Source organism: Podarcis tiliguerta (assembly GCF_965153285.1).
Source record: "Podarcis tiliguerta genome assembly, chromosome: 3".
NCBI classification, from domain to species: Eukaryota; Metazoa; Chordata; class Lepidosauria; order Squamata; family Lacertidae; genus Podarcis; species Podarcis tiliguerta.
Window position 1 is genome coordinate 81,042,397 of NC_139536.1, and position 24,593 is coordinate 81,066,989.

The 24,593-nt window shown below is 41.4% G+C and overlaps 1 protein-coding gene and 1 long non-coding RNA gene across 6 annotated transcripts in view; one reads left to right on the forward strand and one right to left on the reverse strand.

Annotated features, from left to right (window-relative positions):
* The window catches only part of MYO6 (myosin VI), a 106,404-nt gene that overhangs the window by 21,215 nt on the left and 60,596 nt on the right, over positions 1 to 24,593 (reverse strand). For 4 of the 5 annotated variants that reach the window (XM_083431145.1, XM_083431144.1, XM_083431143.1 and 1 more), the window contains exons 15-27: positions 23,477 to 23,549; positions 22,716 to 22,843; positions 20,848 to 20,943; positions 20,223 to 20,396; positions 15,822 to 15,860; positions 12,216 to 12,309; positions 7,650 to 7,780; positions 7,449 to 7,526; positions 6,086 to 6,215; positions 4,160 to 4,250; positions 2,870 to 3,020; positions 2,139 to 2,347; positions 1,480 to 1,558 (exon numbers count right to left, since the gene is read on the reverse strand). In XM_083431145.1, coding sequence (XP_083287271.1) covers positions 1,480 to 1,558; positions 2,139 to 2,347; positions 2,870 to 3,020; positions 4,160 to 4,250; positions 6,086 to 6,215; positions 7,449 to 7,526; positions 7,650 to 7,780; positions 12,216 to 12,309; positions 15,822 to 15,860; positions 20,223 to 20,396; positions 20,848 to 20,943; positions 22,716 to 22,843; positions 23,477 to 23,549 — 1,473 coding nt within the window. Of the gene's footprint in view, positions 1 to 1,479; positions 1,559 to 2,138; positions 2,348 to 2,869; positions 3,021 to 4,159; positions 5,342 to 5,605; positions 6,216 to 7,448; positions 7,527 to 7,649; positions 7,781 to 12,215; positions 12,310 to 15,821; positions 15,861 to 20,222; positions 20,397 to 20,847; positions 20,944 to 22,715; positions 22,844 to 23,476; positions 23,550 to 24,593 lie in introns of all 5 variants that reach the window. The other variant, XR_014508883.1, reaches the window with a different exon arrangement.
* On the forward strand, positions 6,282 to 9,094 carry LOC310673209. The gene is made up of 3 exons (XR_014508911.1): positions 6,282 to 6,376; positions 7,180 to 7,239; positions 8,919 to 9,094. It is a non-coding gene; the product is annotated as an uncharacterized lncRNA (long non-coding RNA).

The following is a 24,593-nucleotide window of genomic DNA, read 5'->3' on the forward strand; positions in this document are numbered from 1 at the left end:
GTATATCAAGACCAAGGCACACAGTTACCAGCATACTTGGCCGGCCGACCAACCAGTCCTGTGCAAGCCCCATTACCAGGAAAGGGAAAAGCAGGAAAGAATGAGGATTGAATAGCAGCAATTGATTATGCCCTCAGTTTGGTAGCAATGCATGCTTCAGTCTTGAAATGCACAAAGGGTGCCTTTTTTGTTGTATCTATAATCCCTTGTTTATTTGCGTTATTTAAATGCTACTCAATAACAGCATTACTCTATGAGCTCCTTGGAGGAAAGGTAAAATATGAATAATAAATAAAATAAACGTAACCCAAGGCACCAGGTGCAAGTAAGAAATATCCTGCTGTTAGATCACTGATACAAAGCTGGTTCTCTGTCTTCGGCTCTTAAAATGTGTAGACAGAGATTATAAACAGACTAGAGAATTAGCTACTGTAAGAATCATGGAACTACTTAATTAGACATCTTTCCAGTAACCTAGTCAGTTACAGAACCAGTAAAAAATACAGAAAAAGCAGTGTCCTTGTTTATAACAGGGAATCCAAAAACAGGTAAAGTACCTTCATTAGATGACTTTTCTTATATGGAACTTAGGTACACAACTCTATAAAAAATTTTCAGAACTGCCAGTTCGGCAAAGCTTCATATATGCTACATATCCTTTAAATATATCCCAAGCCAGGAGTTATTTAAACACAAAGCGGGCAAAGATTATCTTGAAATAATGGGTATGATATCGACAGCGATCTTTTGCTTCTCTTAATTAAACATAGTTTAAGAGATTAATACAAAGTCACATTATGAAAAAGAAAACTGGTCTATATAACAAAAGAGTGCAGAACTCAGCTATCAAGTAATATACGTTATCATTATGATTCCATTAAAGAGCAGCCAAAAGCTTCCGCAAATGAGTGTTACTTTGTAAGGAATCTTTTTAACAAAACTGACATTTAAATCATGGTTTCATTATTCTGTCATATCTGTGAGTAGCAATAGCCCTCTCATTAAACCTCCATGCTCAAAACTGACACATTCCTCCTAGCAGGTACTTTTCTCTTTGAGGCAGCATAATCTCCCTCTCCTTCGGTGCTCCAAATTATATTAATGTTAGTAGTGGATTTAAAGCACAGAACCAAATCTAAGGGCTGAAGCTCACGACTGTCTTAAATCTAGCTTGGTGGCTTGCATTACAACTACCTATTTTAACATGAACATTTAATCACTCCCTGTAGCAATATCCTTAAGGAAGTTGGAAGTCTTACCTGTTACTCTGTGAGGCCACAGAGTATCTCACCTGCCCTTTTGCCAACACCACCTAATTGTTCTATGCACACACACACTCCAGCTTCAACAAATTGTGACTCAGAACACTTGCTTTAGTATTACATGTGAGCAGGTTCTATTCAGTCCGTTGTGGAAACTTTGAGGGAGTGAGGGCATGACTGTGAGGCAGAGAAAGTGCTGGTAGTGCAACTGTCTCACCTGAATTCGCCTTTCTTCTTCTTCCCTTTTTTTCCTCTCCTCCTCTTCCTGTTTTCTCTTTGCTTCAATCTCATACTTTCTAGAAAAACAAAATTGACACTCAAAGAAAACGAACATTCAGGAACTGTTCTGTCCCTCCCCCTCACTTTACCGTTACGTCGTTGTTTTCTCCCACAAAAAAGCAAACAAGTTTACATCAAGAGAAGTATTTGGGAGGGGGGAGAGAGACACTCAAGAGACAGTCTCTTAAGAATACAGTTTCATTGGGATTTAGTCTTCTACCTGTGGTTAAAACAAGGATGGATCTATCTGGCACTTGGGCTTGCCACAGGCCACATTTCCCACCCCCATTGAGTGGTTTTGCCTGGCCAGCTCTTCCATTTTCTGGAGGGCAGAGGGCGGGGGGCATGTGCAGTAATCTCTGGCTTTTCATGTCTGGAATATCGCCTACTGTTCCTCTGACCACTTCTGCCTCTGGCTTCATACACCACTGGCATGAAGCCCCTGAACAAGTTTCCCATGGGGGAACATGGCTGAAAAGGTTTCCCCAGCCTGGATCTCTGTAGGATAATTTTCCAAGACGGAAAGTTCACTTTGGATGGTTGTCCATGCCTGTATTTCTGTTGGCCCTAGAACTGGCAATTGCATTGGACACTCACAGTCGCCTTTCGTCCTCTTCCTTCTTCCGACGTTGCTCCTCTTCCTCACGCCTCTTCCGTTCTCTTTCCATTTCCTCCTGGATGCGCCGCAGCCTTTCTTGCTCTTCTTCCTGTTGCTTCTTTTTCTGCAGTGAGCCCAGAAGCTGCTCTGAGCTTCTCACTAGACCATCGTATTCCTTCTGGATCTGCTGCCTAGGCATTTCAGTGGCCTGCAAAACAAACCATTAGTCACTATCCTTCATGGCTGCAAAAAAAATGTGCTTCAAAAAGAAACGGCAACTACTGCTGAAATTTCAAAGACGATGACAGATTGTTGAATAAGATATGCAGTAGCGTGTCCTAGGAAAATCCTGTTTCCTCACTCCTTTAACAATGAGCAGAACCAGAAAAAGGGTTGTAGAAACAAGCAAAAAAAAAAAAAAAAAAAAAAAAGGCACAGAATTACACAAAGTAGGAAGAAATATGCATATTTACATGCTTATTTTTTTAAAAAAAGCTATCACACAATTCATCTTTTCTGTGTGCTGCATGGATCATTAGGGTGCCAAATTTTAAAGATTTAGCATGAAACACTAAGCACCTTGCATATTTTTAAACTTAACCCTTAATAGGAATTTTATTCTGAATGCATCAAATGCCTCCCAAGGCCTCATCTCTAAGAGCAGAAGATCTACAGGACATAATATGCTCTCAATATGTTCTCTTACCTTGCTCTCAATATGTTCTCTTACCTTGATCTTGATCATCAAAGCATCAATAGACGTTTCAAGGTCCTTGACCTGCTTGCTCATTTCTGCTTTCCCCTCTTTCAGAGCACTTACTACTTCATTGAATTTATCAAGCCTGTTCTTCAAGGTGCGGACCTTTATTAGCCCATCAATGCTGTGAAAGGAACATTTCTCTACATTTCAGAAAAGGCTCCCTCCTTTGAGAAGCAGACAGCAAATACAGAATGAGATCCAACATCAAGCAATGGGGCATCTACTCATACCAGGGGATACTTCTTCCTCTCCTCTTCTGGGCAATCCTGATGAGGACCACATTTCTGGGGGGGTTGTGTGAGAGCAGGATAAACCCCAGAAGCCCTGTTTGTGCAACCAGATTTCCACCGCACAAACTGTTTCTTGAATTTATATGCTGCCCTTCATTCCAAGTTCACAGAGCAGTACACAGTAGGTATCACTGGATGTTAGCTATGAACCACTGTCCCATGCTGTGCCCTCAGGTTCCCCTTGGACAAAGCCATGGAGTTCAAAAGAAAAATTGCAGACAGGGTAACAAACAGAGCAACTGCACCAATCTTATGAATTCTGTCTTGCATTGCAAGTTTTATGGCACACAGGGACTGTGATGGAAGATACACATTTTTTTAAAAAAAGTTTGTTGCGTTACAGTTGTTTTTCACACCTGGCTTTATTCCAGCGCTGTTTTTAAACTGTTTAGGGTTTTCTCTCTAGGTTCCTAATTCTATACTTCATAGCTGAAACTTATTTGTGAACCACCCAGAGATTCTGTATTTTACTTTTGCAGCTGGGCAGTTCAGAAATGTTGCAATTACAGCACATAAATAAGTAGTTTTGAAGTCTCCCCATAGAACTTAACCTTTCCCAAGATGAGGGAGGGCAGCACCAGTAGAACTGAAGTCTTGCCCACCCACCCCTCATCCTTTATAATGCTAATTGCTACGTTTGTGTGTGTGTGTGTGTGAGAGAGAGAGAGATTTACGAAGATAATATCTGGGGAATGTGGGGGCAAGCAGATTTTTAATTTTACTTCAATTAAAACAACAAAAGCGTGACCACTGCTCACGGCACTGGTGTAATGTGAAGTTGGCCCTAAGATGAGCAGTACAGCATCCTAGAAGGAACACCCCTAACATCCCTTAGAACTCTTTCCCAGGCTCTCAAGGCCTTGGATGGGATGTACAGGTTCTGCCAGCAACAAAACCAGACTGGTCATTCAGTACACTGGTATTTAGGAGTGGGGTGCAAGCATATATATATAGGATTGCTTCTTCTTACCGTGGTTTATGCTTTCTCTTGCACAGCCACATACGAATCGTCTTTTGTATTTTAATGCAGGCACCGGCTCTGTATTTTATTTTGTTTTTCACTGTGAAATACAAAGAGAAAATTGAAAGACCATCACAGATGTGCAGGTAGGGCATAAGCCAGTGTGGTGTAGTGGCTAGAGTGTTGGACTAGGGCCTTGGAGACCAGGGTTCAGATCCCTGCTCAGACACAAGGCTCACTGGATGATCTTAGGCCAGTCGCAGTCTCTCGGCCTAACCTACCTCACAGGATTGTTGTTCTGAGGATAAAAGGAGAAGGAAGAAAACCACATATGCCACCTTGAACTCGGAAGAAAGGTGAGGTTTAAATGGAATGAAATAATAACAATATATAATGATGCCATAAAATGGGAGTTGGGAAGGTAGGGCAAGCAGATGACAAAAACCTCACACAATGTTGTTTGGGTTTTGTTTTGGTTATTTAAAAGCAAACCCTGGAGCAGGAAACCTGTGTCCTAACAGATGTTGGAATTTAACTCCCTTCATCCCTAACCACTGACCATGCTGGCTGCAGATGATATGAGTTGCGCTCCATCACCATCTGGAGGGACATCAGTTCCCCAAGCTTGAACTAACATTCCCTTTCCTCGTTTGTGGTTAAGGCAACTGTGGCCGTCAACAATTCCTGTGTGAGCAGTACTCATGCTTCTGAACAAATTTACCTGGCTATGAGCCCCACTCCCATGTGTGGGAGACTTAAATTATAATGTACGGGGCCTGCTGGATCTGACTAAAAAACCCTCAAAACCGAGCATTGGGTTTGCATCCGTGACCAGTTTCCAGCAAGCTCCCAAATTAAGAGTAGCAAGTTAGCAGCCCCTGTTGTTATTCTTCTACCAGCTTCTGGTATTTAGAAGCACACCGTGCCTCTGGGAATTTGATCATTCAGTCTATTAATCTATGAGCATTTCTCAAGACCCCTCTCACCCAGGTGTGCATCATTTTTAAGGCATCTAAACCAGGGATGGGGAACCTGTGGCCCTTGAGATGCTGTAGGACCCATCAGAGCCAGTCACCATGGTCAGGGATGATGGAAGCTGCAGACCAACAATACCTGGAGGGTCAAAGGTGTCCCATCCCCTGGCCTAAACTGACAGGCCATCGCAGCAACTTGTGATAAGGAATTCCACAACTTAATACAGGGGTCAGCAACCTTTTTCAGCCGTGGGCCCGTCCACCATCCCTCAGACCATGTGGTGGGCCTGACTATATTTTGGGGAAAAAATAATAATGAACGAATTCCTATGCCCCACAAATAACCCAGAGATGCATTTTAAATAAAAGCACACATTCTACTCATGTAAAAACACACTGATTCCCAGACCATCTGTGGACCTGATTGAGAAGGCGATTGGGCCATATCAAGCCCCCGGGCCTTAGGTTGCCTACCTCTGACTTAATATATGGGCATAAGAAGATCGCCTACAGGATCATGCCAAAGGTCTGTCTCATCCACACTGTCCTATTTTCCATGATACCCAGCCAGATGCCTCTGGGAAGTCCATAGGCAAGGTACAAAGGCACCAGACCTCTCCTGTTGCTGCCCCCTAGCAACAAGTACTGAAAAACATCCTACCTCTGAAATAATCCTGCCTATAACCATCCTGAGTAGTAGCAACTGATAAGGCAGCTAAGCTAGTGCTCATCAGGGCATCTTGTGGCAGTGAATTCCATAAATAATACAGTCCATAAATAATGCACTGTGTGGAATGGCTGTTCAGAACATACCCCTGATCCATTTCATTGCATGCTCCAGAGTTCTAGTATTTCCAAGTAAGTGTGTTCTAATAGTCTGCAGCTTTAGGAAGCTTTCAGTGCTGGCTCACAAATACCCCCCTCCAGACACCCCCCCCCCAAGAGACCCATGAATACATACATTTAATAACCGACAGAGAACACCACTGGACCTTCTTCCAACGACTGCAGATAAGCCAGTGGTTGACTCGTTTAACCAACTCAGCAAGATGATCTGGGTCAGACTTCATGATCTGATCAAACTCTGCAAACTGAAAGTGGACACCAGCATCACAAAGAGGAAATACTTTACATGACAGCTGTTTTGGAATGTTGAGGGGGCTCAGGCGGGATGAAGCACAAACAGAATGTTGTAACCATGGCAGTGAAGGCCATGGAAATGGGGGGGGGGTGCTTCTGGGCTCTATTCAAGGTGATGGTTTTGACATTTAAAGCCAGACTGTGATTGATTGATTGATTGATTGATTGATTGACGGATGGATGGACGGACAGATGTTAAAAATAAAAATGGGCCTAGGGTCCTTTAAGTACTGCCTGATTGCTTAGACCACTGAGACCATCTGATGAAGCCCTTCTGGTGGTTCCACACTCCCCTGAGGTTCAGCTGCCATGCCCAGGGACTGAGCATCTAGTGTGCAGGCCTTGCCCTGTCAAACTCAACACCAGTAGAGGTTCAACAGGAACCATCGCTCCCTTCAGAAATCTTCTGAAAACTTTTTGTGTGTGTGTGTACCAACAGGCCTTTACAACATGACTCCCCCCCCCCTCACATCTCCTTTAATCTATCGGTATTTATTGATGTTTTTCAATGCTGTTTAATGGGTATTTTTTATTATTTTATTTCTATAGGTTGTATTCCACCTTGTGGGTTATAAATGCGTGAATAAAAATAAAGAACTAAATAGATTTCCTTGCATGAGCCACATGCACTATACATCTGGCCATCTGATGGTCTGGCAAACTGCTTTGCCCCAAGTCTGAGCCAGCAGATGAGGATACAGCTGCAAGAGCAATAAAAGAGGGCTTTTGCAACTGTAGCCTCAATAATAATAATAATAATAATAATAATCTCTAAGAAAGTTTGTTAACTCCCCTGGCTTTTTGAAAAAGGTGTCAGTCCTATTTGTTTACTAAACCTTTTGGTGCCTAAGGCTTTACTGCTCCTTGTGGGGTTTTAAACCATTGCTCTCATTTTTTTGACTTTTTGTGTTCCAGAGATTTAGGTTTTGAAATCTGCTATAAGCCAATCTGATTACCGGGAGAAGTTTGATCAAGGTATTTTAAATAGATAAGTAAATAAAACTTGGAGATGGCATTGCTGATATCTGCATCATCAGAAGAGACAAAATTAAATTGTGGTTTTGTTTTGTATTTTTTAAAAACAACCCAGCTTTCACATGTCTTAGTTACCAATTACTTTACAGAAAGAATGAGTAGAAAATGTTCACATTCATCAACTCTCCTTGGATAACAATAACACTTACCTTGCCAGGTCTAAAAAACACTTTGGTTAATCCAAATTTATAATCATTTTCATTTAATCCAAGGGCTTTGAAGAGTGCCTGGGAGAGGAGAAAAACACTTTGATGAATAAATCCTTTGAGAGGACAAAGATTTCAATGAATATCAATTCTCTATGATAAAAAATACAAAAGAAGTGTATTTAGCATTCTAGACGTTAATACCTTGCAGAAGAGTCTAGGATCCAAACGAGACAGCTTTGCAGGCATGTACTTTTTGTACATGTTATATAGCTCATGGAATGAGGCTCGGGATGGGAAGCCACCTTGCATCAAATCCAAAACAGACACCATGCCTAGAGTAACGAGCATGCAAAAACATGTCACCAATTAAGTTAAGGACACAGCTGTCACTCTCACAATGCTCTGGGGCGGGGATCATTAAAACTTTGCAAGCATTGCACATTTATTCTGAGACACAGTGACGGGCTGAACATCACCCAAGGAGCAACATAACCCAGGAAGCCTCGGTCACATTTTACAGAAGGGAATGGTGAGAGTGTCTGTCTGTACTAGCAGAATTGCTCAAAATCAGATCAATTGCTCAAAGGCAGATCCCAAGTGAGTCACATCACATCACCACATACACCAAATGTTCAATATTATCAAAGGTGTCAGGAGGTCCAAAAGGATCAATAGAATAGCAGAGTTACTCAAGCATCGCCAAGCAAGGGTGTAGCAATTTGGAGATGGCAAGCGGGCAAGAGCTGGGAAATACCCATGTGATTCAAAACCTTTCCCATGGAGACAGAATCACTGGACTGTTTGAAGGGGAGTGAGGTTGAGCAGGGATGACATGAGGAAAGGTATAAGCTAATCTGGTTGTCTAGCCTCCTGAACGAGATTTAAAACTACCAGTTCTTGTATAGACTGGACTCTAATTATAACGTGTGCATGGGTATAATGCATCCAGGAGTACACAAATGCACATATGCTGGATATTTGTGTACTGAAGTTTAATATTTTATTTTAGAGACAGTGAAATTTCTTACTGGGTGTGCTATTAGCTATTGTTTTATTGCCTGAAATTTGTGTTTGTTTGTTTTGTGAGAGTCGCCTCTTCTGCTAAATTTATATTATTCTGTTCTGGCTAGGATGGTTTCATTTTATCAGCTGTTTTATCTGTTTTTATAAGCGTATGTTATGACGTAGCCTGCCCTCATGGTGAAGGGTTAGCTAAGAAACAAATCAATAAATGCAACCTTGGAAGAGAAATCCAAATAAATGGGAGATGTGCAGTCTATCATGTGGCTAACAGTCCTTTCTATTTAAAAAAAAGGGGGGAGACAGAAGATGCTCTCTGCTGCATTTATTCTTGGAGACATTCATGTTATTTTAATTTCTCCCTCTCCTGCTTCTCATATTAATAAGCCATTTATTTTTAGCATGTTTCTCCCCCTTTAAATTTGCATGAACTTGTTTCTCAACGAGAAGATGGAAACTGAAACCCATAAAAGAAAACCACGGCTTGTGAGCAACACAGAAGTACGGAGTTTTATTACTTCCCCACCTCCCTCTTTCACAATACTTGCCAAGAGCGATCAGCCTTCAGATTATCAGCCAAAAATGGTGTCAATAGAACCCTAATTAAAGCAAAGTTGTTAAGCGTTTGTGACTGATTTGCTAAATTAAACTTTAAATGTAACTTGACATGACAAGCAAGAGGGAGGCTTGCCAAGATGAACCAGATGCTTAAAGTCTCAGGGCCCCTCTGGCATGCTAAATTAAGAGAAAAGCTGAGGTGGCAGCTAATGAAAACTGGAAGCCTAACTGGAAACGAGGCTTATTTCAGAGGAAATTAGGTGCCTCCTGAAAACCTGTTCTGTATCCCAGATTTTCTGATGTCCAATCCACAGCTCTACTTGCTCCCCAGATGACAGGGAGTGAGAGCATTTTGCCTAGTCTGGCAGAGATTTTGGCTGTAGTGGAAGTCGTTCCACTGAAGTCAACGGGGCACACTTCTAAGTAAAGGAGTATAGGTTTGCGCTATTATTTGTCACTTTGCTACTCATGTATCCAAAGTGACTTAGATGCAAAACAACCACCAACAGAAGTTAAACAATTAAAATGCTAGAGAAGGCAATAGCTCTTTGCGCATGTGTGGTGTGAGGCAGGTGTAGCCCATAGTTAGGTAGGTACACACACACAGGATTTGTGAGCAGTGACGAAAAGTGGATGCACTGGGTCTATTGCACCTGAATTATAAACGTTCCAGTGGGAAAAAGGTCCATGAATGTCAATGCAACCTCCGGCTGGGTGCATTAAGGACTACAGTCCATCTTATGAATGTATCTGCAGAAGTAAGGTTCACTGAGTTCAGTGGGCGCTGCTCTCAGATTAATGCACTGCAGCCTTAAAGTATATGAATCCACATACTATTGATTTCACAGGTTTGGAGTCAAAACCTTCCTGCTCCCATTAGAAAAAGCTTACTTTTAACAGAAAAAGGAAACATTTTGATCCAATCCACAATACCAGAAAAGCATCCTGATTTGGTGAGGTTGTGGCTTCTTTTGAACAAGTGTCTTAAATAATAATAATTATTATTATTTATACCCGTCCATCTGGCTGAGTTTCCCCAGCCACTCTGGGCGGCTCCCAATCGAGTGTTAAAAACAATACAGCATTAAATATTAAAAACTTCCCTAAACAGGGCTGCCTTCAGATGTCTTTTAAAGATAAGATAGCTGCTTATTTCCTTCACATCTGAAGGGAGGGCATTCCACAGGGCGGGCGCCACTACCGAGAAGGCCCTCAGTTTGGTTCCCTGTAACTCGCAAGCTACATTACTCTCAAATAGTTTTAAAAAACAGGTTTCTAATGTCATCATTAATGCCGACCCCCCCCCCCCAGGAGAAGTCATTAAGGACAAGCCATGCATGAATGTGGACAACTCTTTTTATAAAAAATAGAAGGAATTAAATACATCTCCTCTGACTACTTTGGGAATTTGGCACAAGAACTCACAAGGAAACTAGTACTATAATTTACATGAACCTCAAAAAAATGTGTGCCTTCAATGTTTGCTGTCATTACACATAGCTTTGACTAATTACTACTCCAGGAGGAGCTAATGGGGTCTCTCCATGTGGTCATGTTGACTAGGGTGGATGGAGTTCAACAACATCTGGAGGGCACGATGCTGTCTACACCTTATCTACTTCCTTGTTTTTGTAGTCTAAATCACTGAGCCTCTTGGGCTTGCTGATTGGAAGGTCGGCGGTTCGAATCCGTGTAACGGGGTGAGTTCCCATTGCTCTGTCCCAGCTCCTGCCAACCTAGCAGTTCGAAAGCATGCCAGGGCAAGTAGATAAATAGGTACCGCTGCGGCGGGAAGGTAAGCAGCGTTTCCGTGCACTCTGGCACTCATCACAGTGTCCCGTTGTGCCAGAAGCAGATTAGTCCTGCTGGCCACATGACCCGGAAAGCTGTCTGTGGACAAATGCTGGCTCCCTTGGCCTGAAAAGCGAGAGGAAAGCCACACCCCATAGTCACCTTTGACTTGACTTAACCATCCAGGGGTCCTTTACCTTAACTTTTTTTAGTTTGACCCCAGTGTCTAAATAGGTAGCCTCTGGGCTACCTGTTACAGATTTCCTTGCTGCCCTCTGGAACTGGATTTCCATGGGTAGGGAACGTACAGAACTAAGTATGATCTGACTTTTGCTTTTTTTAGGAATGAAAGGGGCTTGAGAAAGGTGGAACGCCTCTCCTGCAAACACAGCGTGCTGTTTTTCTCTTCTCCTTCCCTTCCCTTCTCCTTGATGCTAGTGCACGGAGCAAGACCTCGAAGTTGGATTTGTGAAATACCAGCTCTGCACTAAAGAGGATATACTGGCACCTTCCATGACCACCTCCCCAATACAGTTATTTTGCATTTGTGGGGGGATGAATCTGGGGGGATGAATCTAAACTGTAAACTTTTCGTAACCGTATTTTCACCCAATGCTTCGCAAAGAACTGCTATATGGAAGATTAATTAGTATAGCAGTAATTAGATCCAAATTCAATATATGCAAATGGGAGGATGGCAATATAAAATATTTCAAAGGTGCTCAGGTGATGATGGCATGGTGCTCTCTTTCTAATCTGATAATGCATTATGATCTCATGCTCAGACCGTTACCATTAAGCTTCCCTTTTACTGTAGACAAGATTGTGACATGGCATTTTAAGAATGGACAGGTGCTTTCTGGTTGCTGAAGCAGCTCTGACCAAGCAGAGGTTCCTGCTGGAAAAAGGAGGGCTTTGGACTGATTCTCCTTTTTACCTACAGCTCCCAGCACCACCTCCCATGCTGCTCTGGAGGATCACCCAACTCTTCACAGCAGATTTTCAGGAAATACCAGTGGGTTGCAGAGTGAGGGAGGAAGAGACAAAAAAAATATCCCCCTTCCTATGGAATGTCCTGCGAGTGGGAAGTTTTGACCCAAGCCAAGTGCATAGAATGCCCAGTACTTTCCTCTCTGCTTTTAAAAAGCTTAAGAAACAAGGATTAAGTTGTTGCCCTTTAAAAAGTAGCTGGGTTAACTAAGAATCAATATTATCTCCCACTTATTGTTATGCACCAGTAATCTTGCTGCACTGGCAGAGCTTTGCTGAAATTAAAAAGTAACCTGTTGTTTCTAATTAAGGAAGACTTGTCTAAAGCCCTGTTGTTACAACTCCGCGTGAATCTTTTCATCTACATGACAATCGTGCTACAGAACTGAACAAGACACATCAAGTTACCTGAACACTGGAGCTGGGAGAGGATCTGGGCGCCTTCGAAGTGGTGGCTTGTCATCTTTAAATTAGGCTTGATACAGCGAATAAAGCTAGACCCCTGTTGGAAAAGACAGCAGGTTGGCAGCATCACAAAAATACATGCAAATCACTTATAAGTAAAATAATAGATTTTGAGGCTTCAGGCTTTACTGTCCCCATATGAATCCAACTGCCCATTAAAACCTCAATTATTTCCCCTTCTGAAAAGCTGGCGTTTAGAAGCATTATCTAAATCAAACTGCTCTTGTACCATATTAGTACATATTAATATTTTCTCCATTGTTTGGATCCTCTTCTTTGAGGGGGAAAAAGGGGGAGAGCAAGACAGACAAACATTGCAAAAGATTAAACTTCCTGTACGTTCAAAAAGTTACACACCTTTTGAAGGAAGGCAGCCAGATCAGATCATCTGAAAATTGGATAAAGATTCTAAAACTGAGCCTTTCCCTTTCTAGATACTACCCCCCACTTCATGACCAGTATTTCTCCTCCAGGCTTCTATGGTAAAAGATACCTTGTTTTCCCTTTTAGGTAAATGCAAATACAGAGAAAGGCACAGGAATATTTTACTATTTGAAGAACAAGGTGCTTTGCAATAGTTTTCCCTAGTTAAAGAAGAATTCCTCCCTCTTTCTTTTTTTTATTGAGACTACTATTGATACCCAGAACTCAAGTGCCTTGGGAAAGTTGCATTTCTCAGGGTCCCTTGCAGTAGTGTACAAATTCTGAAAAAGGAATGAGGGAGGTTGTACTGCCACTGGTGCAGTTAACAAAAAACCCCACAACATTTAAGTGGGGACAGAACTACAGGGCAGACCACAGTGGCTTTTGAGAGAGTACAGAGTAGTTTTCAGACCACCGCATTCCTGATGGTGTTCAGAGAGTGTGGGTGGCAAGTCAAGTTCTGAACAGGATCTGGAATAAACTGATATTACCAATGGGGGGAGCAGCTCAGTTTATAGATATTGGGGGAAGAGAGTTCACTCATCACTACTACTCACTCATTATGGGGTATGGAGGAGAGGATAAAATATTTAGAGCTTTAGGCTGAACTCTGAGATAGAACAGATGCCGTCAAAATAAGGCATTTTTTAATCTGTCTACACAACTTCAGAGCCATAAAGCAGCATCCCAAAAGGCTGATAAGCATTCATTTATCAAGGAAGCATTTAATGAATACATGAATTGACAAGTCTGGCTCGAGGTCTTTCTGAGGGGCTCTTAAATCAACTCATAATTATGTGGCAATTATGGCCAGAACATCTCAGACACTTATTCCAAACATCTCGAGGACAATATACAAATAAGACTGTAGCTAATGAATGACACCATCAATAGACAGTCCAAAAAGCTTGAAGAACATTTACTCTTCCTCTAGAATCTCCCTTTTCCACCTCCCAAGTTTTCATCTGGTTTTGAAGTGCCTGTTATATCTAGGCAAGAGAGGCAGAGAAAACTAGCTTCCATTATTTCACAGCATTTGTTCACATGCTGCTCGAAAAGAACGATGTTTGTTCATCAATTTAAAAGGCTCCCAAACCCTGTGCAGATTCAATAGTATTGGGATGCTCCTTCCACAAGCATTTTTTGCTCTGTCTCTCTGTCACATTCACAGCTTTATCACATCACATGCATGAGTTGTGGTGGCACCTGCTGCTGGGTGGACAACACAAAAAAAACCCTTAAATCCATATCTGGATGTGTTGGATACTATGAACTCAGAGCCATAGCCTCGTGGTCTCTTCTAACTCTGTGATTCTATGATACCATGAAACTGAAACATGTGCACCCAGGAAGGCTGAAGAGATTATTTATAGAATGAAAAAGGGATGAACACCTCTCTATACACAACCATGAGGATTCCCTCAATTTTTTCTCTCTCCTTTGATAATTTTTAAATGGCGAATTCTTCCAAAAATAAAAAATGCAGAAGTTTCTTGCATAGCACTAATTTACATCAAGCTTACATCAAGTTTTTAAATGTGTTTGTTAAAGACTATGTGCGATTTTTTTTTTTTTAAAGAGAAACACAATTACACATCACTTGGGAAGACAGGCGAACTAATGTTAGTGTACTGGAAGAAGCAAAGATCACCAGTGTCAAAGCATTGATTCTTCAACATCAATTTTGTTGGACTGGTCATGTTGTGCAGATGCCTGACTATCGTCTTCGAAAGCAACTACTCTATTCCCAACTAAAGAATGGAAAGTGAAATACCAGTGGACACCAAGAGATATTTAAAGATGCTCCCAAGGCAAACCTTAAAAAATGTAGTATAAGCACTGATAACTGGGAAACACTGGCCTATGAGTGCTCCAGTTGGAGAACAGCCTTCACCAAAGGTGTCATGGACTTTGAAGAAGCACAAACTCAGGGCAAAAAGAAGAAACGAGCTAAGAGGAAGGCACGTTTGGCAAATTCTCACTGTGATCAACTCCTGCCCTGAAACCTATGTCCGCACTGTGGAAGGATGTATGGCTCTAGAAGTGGCCTCCACAGTCATTTACAGACTCACTGTTAAAACCCTGTTCATGGAAGACGATCTTACTTGGCTATGAGGACTGCCAAAGAAAATAAAGAAGTGATGTTTTAGTAGGTACTTGTACTTTGCATGCTAAGAACAGGGCAGATAAATGGTCTCAGATGTGTAAGCAATGAGTCTCAATACATCTCATTGTGTTTATCATGGGCAATTATCTGCTAGCAAGTCTTCCCCAATGCTTTGATCTGGCACTGAAGCCCTCAAGGATGGGATACTTTAAAAATATACATATCTAAAACTAAATAGAAGGTCCGTATAGTTAAAGCCATGGTTTTCCCAGTAGTGATGTATGGAAGTGAGAGCTGGACCATAAAGAAGGCTGATCGCCGAAGAATTGATGCTTTTGAATTATGGTGCTGGAGGAGACTCTTGAGAGTCCCATGGACTGCAAGAAGATCAAACGCATCCATTCTGAAGGAAATCAGCCCTGAGTGGTCACTAGAAGGACAGATCGTGAAGCTGAGGCTCCAATACTTTGGCCACCTCATGAGAAGAGAAGACTCCCTGGAAAAGACCCTGATGTTGGGAAAGATGGAGGGCACAAGGAGAAGGGGACAACAGAGGACGAGATGGTTGGATGGTGTTCTCGAAGCTACCAGCATGAGTCTGACCAAACTGTGGGAGGCAGTGGAAAACAGAAGTGCCTAGCGTGCTCTGGTCCATGGGGTCACGAAGAGTCGGACACGACTAAACGACTAAAGAACAACAACAAAACTAAATAGTACTTTGAAAATGGTTTGAGCCACATCGGAAACACTCAACCTATGCACACAGAAGGCACCATCAATTCATGTATTGGATGGTAATATCCAAAACATCTGACCCCTAATAACTAACTTGTTGACATGGATCATGGAACAGCCATACTTCAGCAGATAAGAGCTTGCCTCACTATCTAAAGCAGTGGTTATACAGTTAACTTATTCCTGCAATATGTCATTTGAAATCTATAGATTTGGTGTAAATGCAATTTTTAAACAAATTAAAATAAATGTGAGTTAACAGAAGGCAAATAATCTCCACTTACTGTACTGCGAAGCTTTTCCAGGAGCAAGTTCAGCTGAGTCTGTAAAAGCAAAGGAAATTGCATCAGTATGGAGAATGGGAGATTAGGCACACAGGACATACATGGGCATGGCCAGGCTATAGGGGGGGGGCAGAACCTCAGTTAGTTAAATATTTTTATTGATTTACTTGATGGGGGCAGCTGCCTCCCCCCAGGCTACACTCATGAGGACACATCATTACTTGCATGCATCACTTAGCACGAGCTCCCCATGCACACATGCACTTGCTTAAATGGAGGTGAAAAGGAGAATGAGTGCATAGGATCTGTCAGTCCACGATACCAACACCTTCACTTGCTACTCGTAGTCAAACGGCATTAGCAGCAAGAGAATTAAGGTGGGAAGCAGCAACGCCATACCATACCACTACCAGAATTCTTCCACCTGACTTCATATGTACAACTTAGTACATAAATGCTTCTCTTACCCAAGTGGCCTTTAGGAATATCTCCTTTCTATGCAATGGAAAGCATCACCAATTTGCTAAATGTGAGCTACTCTTTTAAACACTGAACACAAGGGTAAGCCAATATGGTGCCCTGCAGGTGTTGTCAGACACCAGATCCCATCAGCCCCAGCTAGCATTAGCAGTGGCAGGCGTGGCAGGGGGCTTTGGCCCAACGAATCTGGAGGGCACCACTTTGGCTTCCCCTTGACTTACACTACGCATTCACCTGGCACATAGATATCCTGATCCATGTTATTAGATGAACCTTACATGGATTAAATGGATGGTGTAGGATCAGATACAGTATCCCAAATGATGAGGGGGGTCTTGTACTTTGCCAGATGCAGCGGATGTTTGCACATAACTCATCAGGGACCAGATAGGTTTCAATAAACACTTTTTTCAGCCATTAGGGTGTGTTGGTAGAAGTTACAAAATGTTTAAAATATAGACTATGCATTGACTTAGTGGTCTAGTTTTTGTTTCAAATGGTGATTCACAAAGCCAATCACCTGCTAATGAAGACACACCCACCACCAATATTTTTTTTGCCTCCCCCATGGACCTCCCTTGGCATTGCACAGAGCCCAGGGAAATGCAATTTTCATGTTGGGCAAAAGAGGGTCAACCCATCCAATGACTCACCCGGCATGCACAGAGAAACTGGTTGGAGGAGCAGAGTCAGTTTCTTACTTGGCATTGCAACCGAGAGGCAAAAACAGCAATGTAGGCTTGAGCACTGGTGTTTTATTTTCTCTTGCCCCAAAGCCCAGTGAGTAGTAGGAACAGACCTGCTCACCTCCCCAAGTCCTCTGTGCATACTAGCGGACCCTCAGGAAGAGTGGGGTTTTGTTTCATAGCGTGCTGAGCTTGGCAGAAGGCAGAAGCAGGGAGCGTCTTCCTCACCTGTTCAGCCTAGCACAGAGACTGGCTCTGCTATCCTATCCCGTCCCTTTTCTCCCCCAACCCTATTCCAGCCCCCATTATCAGGCCATTCAAGGGGGCTGGGGGGATGGGAAGGCTTTGTGGCAATCCCAAGTAACAGAGGGATCTTCAACTAAGCTTAAACACCTTGGCCTGCTATAAATTTCATCTACTTTTCTGCATGCCTGAAATCCTCATTTTGCATTTTGATTTTGGAAATACACACCTACACTTTATATCCATGGAAAATGACTTATCTTTGTAAACCCGTTTTCTATTTGAAAACCAAGCAAGTTGCCTTCTTGGTACATCTAGCTCAGTGATGTATACATTAGGCGTAGCCAACACGGCGCTCTTCCAGATGTAGTTGGACCACCTTGGCTGTCTCTTAGTGCAGACCCTGCTTGTGGAGCCTGAGTTCCCATAGCCGTCGCTCGCCATGAACCACCATTGACAGAATTGGCTGCAACAGCTGGAGGTATGTTCTATACTCAAGAAAGTGTTTTATTTTCTTGACAATTATGCTGCTTTAAATGTACATTTTATATTTAACCTCCATTAGTAAAGATTTCATTTGAAATCTTTAAGATTATATTTTAGTTTCCTGTTAATTATTCTGCTTTGGATGCATACTTTATATTTGACTTTCTTCTGTAATGTTTTCTTTTGGATTGTTTTATTTGGGTACTTTGAGATCCCCCCCCCTTAAAAATGTAAAGCAGGATGGAAATGCAATTATTATTAATAATAATAATGATTCACAATTCCCATTCATTCTAACCAGGAATGGTGGGAGATGTGGTCCATCATCATTCATGTTTGGCTACACCTGATTCTACAGTGTGTGGCAGCCTCTCTCCAGAGTTTCAGTAAAGGAAGACTGCCGGAGGAGAAAAAGAACTAAGGCAGATTTCATACATATCTTCTGGGATTGTGCAAAAACAAAACCTCTCGGAGTTACAATTTTGAATATAGCAGGAAATCACCGGCTCTGCATTACCTAGAAATGCAAACACAATCCTTCTTTGCATGCGGTGAAGTTATAAATCCCGATCTCTAATTAGTAACTACTCTTTTGACTATGGCGAAACTCTATACAGTCCAGAAATGGAAAAATAAAGACCCTCCAACCAACCCACAATGGCTGAGGAAAGCTTGGGAATAGGCCACAATGATAAAGCTGACAGAAACACTTTAAAATATAATGATCAAAACAAGTTTATGGGCTCTGTTCATTCAACAATAAAAAAGCAGGCAAAGTACCCCTGTATATTCTTTTTATGTTAATTTAATAGTATCTCATTATGCAAGCGATTTTCTCCAACCATTTTCTCTATTTCCCTTTTTCTCAATATATTATGCTTTTCCCTCTATTTGGATGTTTGTGTTATTTAATTTAAAATTTAAAAAAACGAAAGTGAAAAAGAAAACGAGCTCCCCCCCTCCCCATCTCTAACTGAATTGAACCCAAGTCCCTTTGCATGCAAGGCACACAGTCCAACCCTGAGCTACTGCCCTTCCCAGGTCCCACCACAGACTTAACATGTGGTTTTTAATGCATGGGTTGTTGAGGGAACCAGCAACAAAAATAAAAACCCTGCTGTGGAGTGGAGGCATTTTTCTAACGTTACAGGAAGCAAAACTGATGTGCTAGAAATAAGAATTCTGGCTGAAATTACTGCAGTTTGATAAATAATGAGTCCACGAAGGTGATACATTTACCTGCAGCCCTTGGTTTTGCCTCTGCCTGCTTTTCCTCTCAACTCCCCTATAGCTTCCCCTCCAGCCATCCTGAGCTGGTAAAAGCCAACTAAAATAAAAACTGATGAATAGGGAAAGGAAGCAGAAAAACAGAGAAGGCTTAACACAGAAAGAGCAGAAGACACAGAGGTCAGATTTACAGCTAAGAACAAAAGGAAAAATTAGGAAAAGCATCAGATAATACTGTTAGGAGAAGGGCGGGAGGGTGAGAAAAGGAATGCTCAACCCCCCAAGGTTTTTGGGGTTTTGTTTTGTTTTGTCAAAGCTATTAATATTTTTAGAGGGTTCAGAGAAATGATAACACTTTAAATGTACTTTACTGTCTCAATGGGACACCCACAGCAAGCTTCTGTTGACTGAAGGGGCTTGCTTCAAATGCGCAAATTCTCATTATACAACAGAAAGCAAAGCTTTTTAAACCACACATTTAGCTCTGATAAGAAGTTGCTTCGGGGTCTGCAATTAATACAGACGCTAAACATACAGTATTAAACTAATACAGATTCCCATTTTGGCAATTCATTCGCTCCCTGTGCAACATTCAATGTGGTGAAGTCTCGGTTGCAACTTTCGGCAGCCACAGCCCAAGAGAAGGTGGAATGACAGAGGCAATGGTGGAAGTGAGTGCAAGTGTGAGTGTGCGACTGAAGAGTCTAAGAAGCCCCACATAAAATGTTGCAGAGGCAGATTGCAAAATCGGGTGTGTGTGTGAGAGAGAGAAGCCATTCATGCTGCTTGTGAGTCATGAAGGAAGGGCAAGGAACAGAAGTGAGGCAGAGGGATGTGTGGAAGAAATGTGTGGTGCAGTGTTACCTGGAGATCGCACAGGCCTTTCTGAAATTCAAACACGGACTACAAAAAACAGGGAGGGAGGACAGAAGGAATACCCCAGTATCCTCAGGGCATGGAGAAATGTTGCTTTAATATCAGGAAAAGGCAAAAAGCCACTGAAGATTTGCCTCAGTTTACTACAGCAAAAGCCAGACTGCATGGGCTATACCTGTCATATCACAAACTGTTTGAGGTTGCCATTTTGAGCATACATCCTAGAAAATGGAAATCCTGATGAAACCAGCAGGGATTGCTTCTGAGTAAACAAGGATGGTCTGACAAGAGGAATACGAGAAACTGAAACCACTCATGCTGTCTGCCTAACTTTACAGTCCCGTTGTGTTCACAGAAAATGGAAAGGAGTCCCGAGAAAGGAGAAGGTTTGTAATGCCCGTACCTTAAATTTGTTTCCCACACTGATGAAACTGAGCTTCCCTGCTTTTTGTTTATGGTCCTTGTTGTTGTTCGTGTTGGATTCAAAGAGCTGCCGGATAAATTTATCTTTGGATTCACATATAAGGGACTCCAGAGACATATGCAGAGCATCGTTGTTTTTCTCCACAAACTGGGTCTGAGGAAAATAATGAAAATAATGTTAGATAGGAGGGAAAGTTTGCACATGTCTATGCTATCACTTGATTCACTGTGGCACCTGGGCAGAAATTGCACATAGGAATATGACACTGCAGACCAAACTTCAATGATTTTAAAAAGCAGAAGCAAAATTTGTTTTACTTCATTAGGTTACACCATTCAGAAACTTTTAGTTGCTCTCACAAACAGTGTTGCCAACTTAGATTAACAACTCTTCCCAATGAAACTTCTTCAATATTCAAATTATCTGGTGGGGTCCTAAGCATGACGTTGAGTTCTTCCTATAGCCTTCGTAGATTCTCACCATGTAGCTGAATATATTTTATCTGCTCAGCCACACTCACAAGGATCCACTACACAACAGATATAAATAATTTATTTTTAAAACTATACAGAAAGATGAAATTCAGTAAATCATGTTCACTTACTGTCTCGTAACATACTGCTCCTGCAAAATGTCTGATTATAAAGCCCTCGTCATCTCGGATATTTCTGTGAACAGCCAGTTTAGATTTCCTGGGTATCTGAAATTTAAAACCAACATTTTATTTATGTTATTTATTTATAGGTGTCATAGAACTATAAAATCAGAAAGCACAAAACAAATGACCAACTACGTACATAAAACAGCAAGGAAAATAGATTAGAAAACTACTCTCCCTTGTAAGCCCCATGCATTTTTATATGCCAGTTCTAGGCAGCCATTTTGGCATGCCACAAATTAATGTACTGCTAAATGGCAGCTCTTCACTGCCCTCGTGGTGTTCAACTAAAAAGGGCAAGAAAGTGAAGGCAGCTAAGACTCCAACCACATGGACTGCACTAGATCCTGGTTGGGTTATGTATTTATTAATTAAAATATTAATGCCACACCTGTTGTGTCAAAGCAGTTCAAAGCATAGAAAACATACAGAATAGCTTTGACACCTATTAAAAAAACAAAACCCAGCAACAACAACTAAAATGCCCAACGGCAATATCGCAGCTATGGGGGTCTTGAATGCCTTCTGAAAGAGAACATTCAACATGCAACTGAAAACTAGCAATGCAAAGGCAGACCACACTTCCCCAGGGACAAAGTTCCAAAACCTTGGACCCAACATACCCCCCCACCCCCCCAAAAAACCCCCGCCTATGAAGCAGATCTTAATGAACAGGTATATGAGAGAAGACATGTATGTTGGACCTGGGCACTTTAGGTCTTTAAAGGTCAAAGACAACTCATTAAACTGAACCTAGAAACAAACCAGGAGCCATAGCCGGCATGTCAAAATTGGTGCCACATGCTTTCTTCAGCCTACTCCATTTAACTGTAAGGAAGCCACATTTTATATTGAGTTTGTGACCAAGGCAACTAGATTGCAATCACAGCCAGAAGGGATGGTGGTCAAGGTTTTATTAGGGAGATAGACATATTCGTTTTTGCAATATGATCACATTAGTGGTTTCATTGTAGCTTGGTGGAGTATTGTGTATCGGAATCTTATCTGTATATGTCACTTGGAGAGTTCTTGTGGAAAGTGGCTAAGAATTTAAATGTGATGCACTGCAGATTCTTATCCACCTCCTTTTAAAATTCTGTGACTCAAAGTGTGCAGTTGTACTGACTTTCTCCCAGAACCTCAGAGACCAAATGCTTCTTTATGCTTGGCCATGGTAAATAAATCAGGAGTGTACGTTTATAATATTCCCTTTCGTTTTGCTGTAAAGACATATGGAGATAAAACCTGCCATAACTATTGCCAAGGGCGCTTCCCTATGATGGGGTCAACTCACTGAGTTTCATAACAAATGGGTTGATTCGGAATTTAAGGTGACATGATTGCTGCAATGGGTGCATTGGGCATTCATCTGCGTAGCCCATCCATTATGGCACCCTTAACTAAATATTTTGGTTATTTTAGAAATATTTTAGATAATGTCCCATTTGTGGAGATGGGAACTTTTTGCTAAACCAAGCTGCCATGCGGTAGAAAAGGTGATTTTTGAGGGTTGGTGAGTTAACCAAACATTGCAAAGCAAACATTTCCTTGTTCTCTGCAGTCAATCTCTCTGTCCTTGTGTCCTGCATTCACACATTGCAATTAGAAACCAAAATACATATACATGTAATTGTAGCTACACTCTCTCCAAGCAAATGAGCCTCTATAAGACCAGTATTGTCAGTAGGAAAGTATTCTGGAACATCTGACAGAAAAGGGATAATGGGGAATCTTGGGTGTACAATTGTTTCATTTATGACAGTTTATAACTTGGGGTAAACAAAGTGATGCCAATATAAAAAAAATAAGCCTACCGAGAGTCTGAAGTGATCTTTGTGCTTCTGATGTACCATTGATGTAAAGTGCTGATCACTTGGCTGGGGAAGCCGATTTTCTTCATCCAAAATGTCAAGAACGCCTATTAATTTCCCTTCAATCAAATCTGTTTGCAAGACAGAAGCCAACAGGCTAGTTAATACAGTATATACAGAGTAGTGACAAGAGTGTTACCAAGCAATACAAAGCTTTTACCTTTCCTAAATACATCTGCTCTTGAGTAATCTGCAGAATCTGCCAACCGCTATTCTATTAGCTGATATATTAAGTGGCTTAGCAGTAAATGTCAACAACCTAAGCAACAAACCTGTGGTTTGTCAACAATATGTGAATTCAGACGTTTTACAACAATTAGTTTTTGCAAAGTACCTCCAAATTGTGATTTCGTATTTTGGTTTATCAGTCCCCCAAACAATCCAGGTTTATAGTGAGGCTCAGAACCAGACCTTAAAGTAAACTATGTTTAAGCAAACCACAGTTTCACATTATGTCCCTTCACTAAAATTTCAAAATATGGATCTCTTATCAAATATGAAAGGAGAAGGTGTAAAATACAGCATGTTTTCATTAAAAAAAAATCATGTGAAATGGCCCATTTTACACTCCTGCTGCTTCCAAGAATGTTAAAGGTTAAGGAAAACAAAACAGATATACTACCATTCAGTTTCAATGAAAAGCATAGCAAATAAAACTTCTTTTATTTTTACACAAATGGCATCTCAGAATTCAACATGCATACCTATACAGTCTTGGTTATCTACATAGTGGACTTCATTGACACCTAAGCCTTCTTTCTGGTAAAGTTCTTGTTCCTATAATAGAAATAATGAAATTATCGTATGAGTAAAATACTGCTCATCTGTCCAACTTCTCATATCCTTTACGTGAGGGCCGAAGGTACATGCTAGCAATGTCACACATGAGTGCCAGCACTGTCCCTGTTCCTGGCTTGGTTGTATTTCAAGTCAAGCTGATCCTGTGATAGAAGAACGAGTAATGTTCTCAGTGATGAGCCACTTTACAGTCTTAAGCAACCTGAACTTTGTGACATGAAACAGTTCTGAAATAGCTCGGCACTTTTGCTCAAACTTCCAAAAAAACCAGCAGTCCTATATTTTTCTGGTGCCCTGAACCACCTCCTATGTCATTTGCTTTATTTGTTTCTGGGAATATGATTGTTCAGTATCTCGAACATCAGGCCTTTGTCAAATTGCTAGAGATGCTATGAAGGCTGACCTTGTTCAAATGATTCCAGCATTGCTGTCTAACTAGCATCACCATGTGCACTGAAGTGGAAGCTGAAAAATAATGTTGTCATTTGGAAGTTTTTCTTCATGGTTTTCAAATCCAGTAGGACATTCAAGCACATCAGTTATCTGCATGCTCTTAAATGTTAATGGGGGAAATAAGGCACAACTTTTCTGTGCATCTTCGTAGAAGGAATCCCTAATCACTATTTTTTTATTTTAAAAAATTACATATATGGGGTATCTACACAATGCAATATTTGTGTAACTTTTCTCAGGATGACCATAAGTCCATGAGACTCAAGGAGTTGACTCCTAGAATTGCTACAGGCAAAGTTCTGCAGATGTATTGTATCTGCAGATCAGACACTGGTAATAGAATAACCTCAATGAAATGACTATAAGCAACATGTATCACATTCTAAAATGGTAGCTGCGTTAAACTGTTGTGGCAAAAACAAGAGTCTTGTGGCACCTTAAAGACTAATGAGTTTGTTCACTGAACAGCCTTATTAACTAGTCACTGTAAATACTTTGCTTTCAGGTAATTATCACTGGATTCTCCTGAATTTCACTCTGCATTCATTGTTGTATGTTCCATTCCCACCA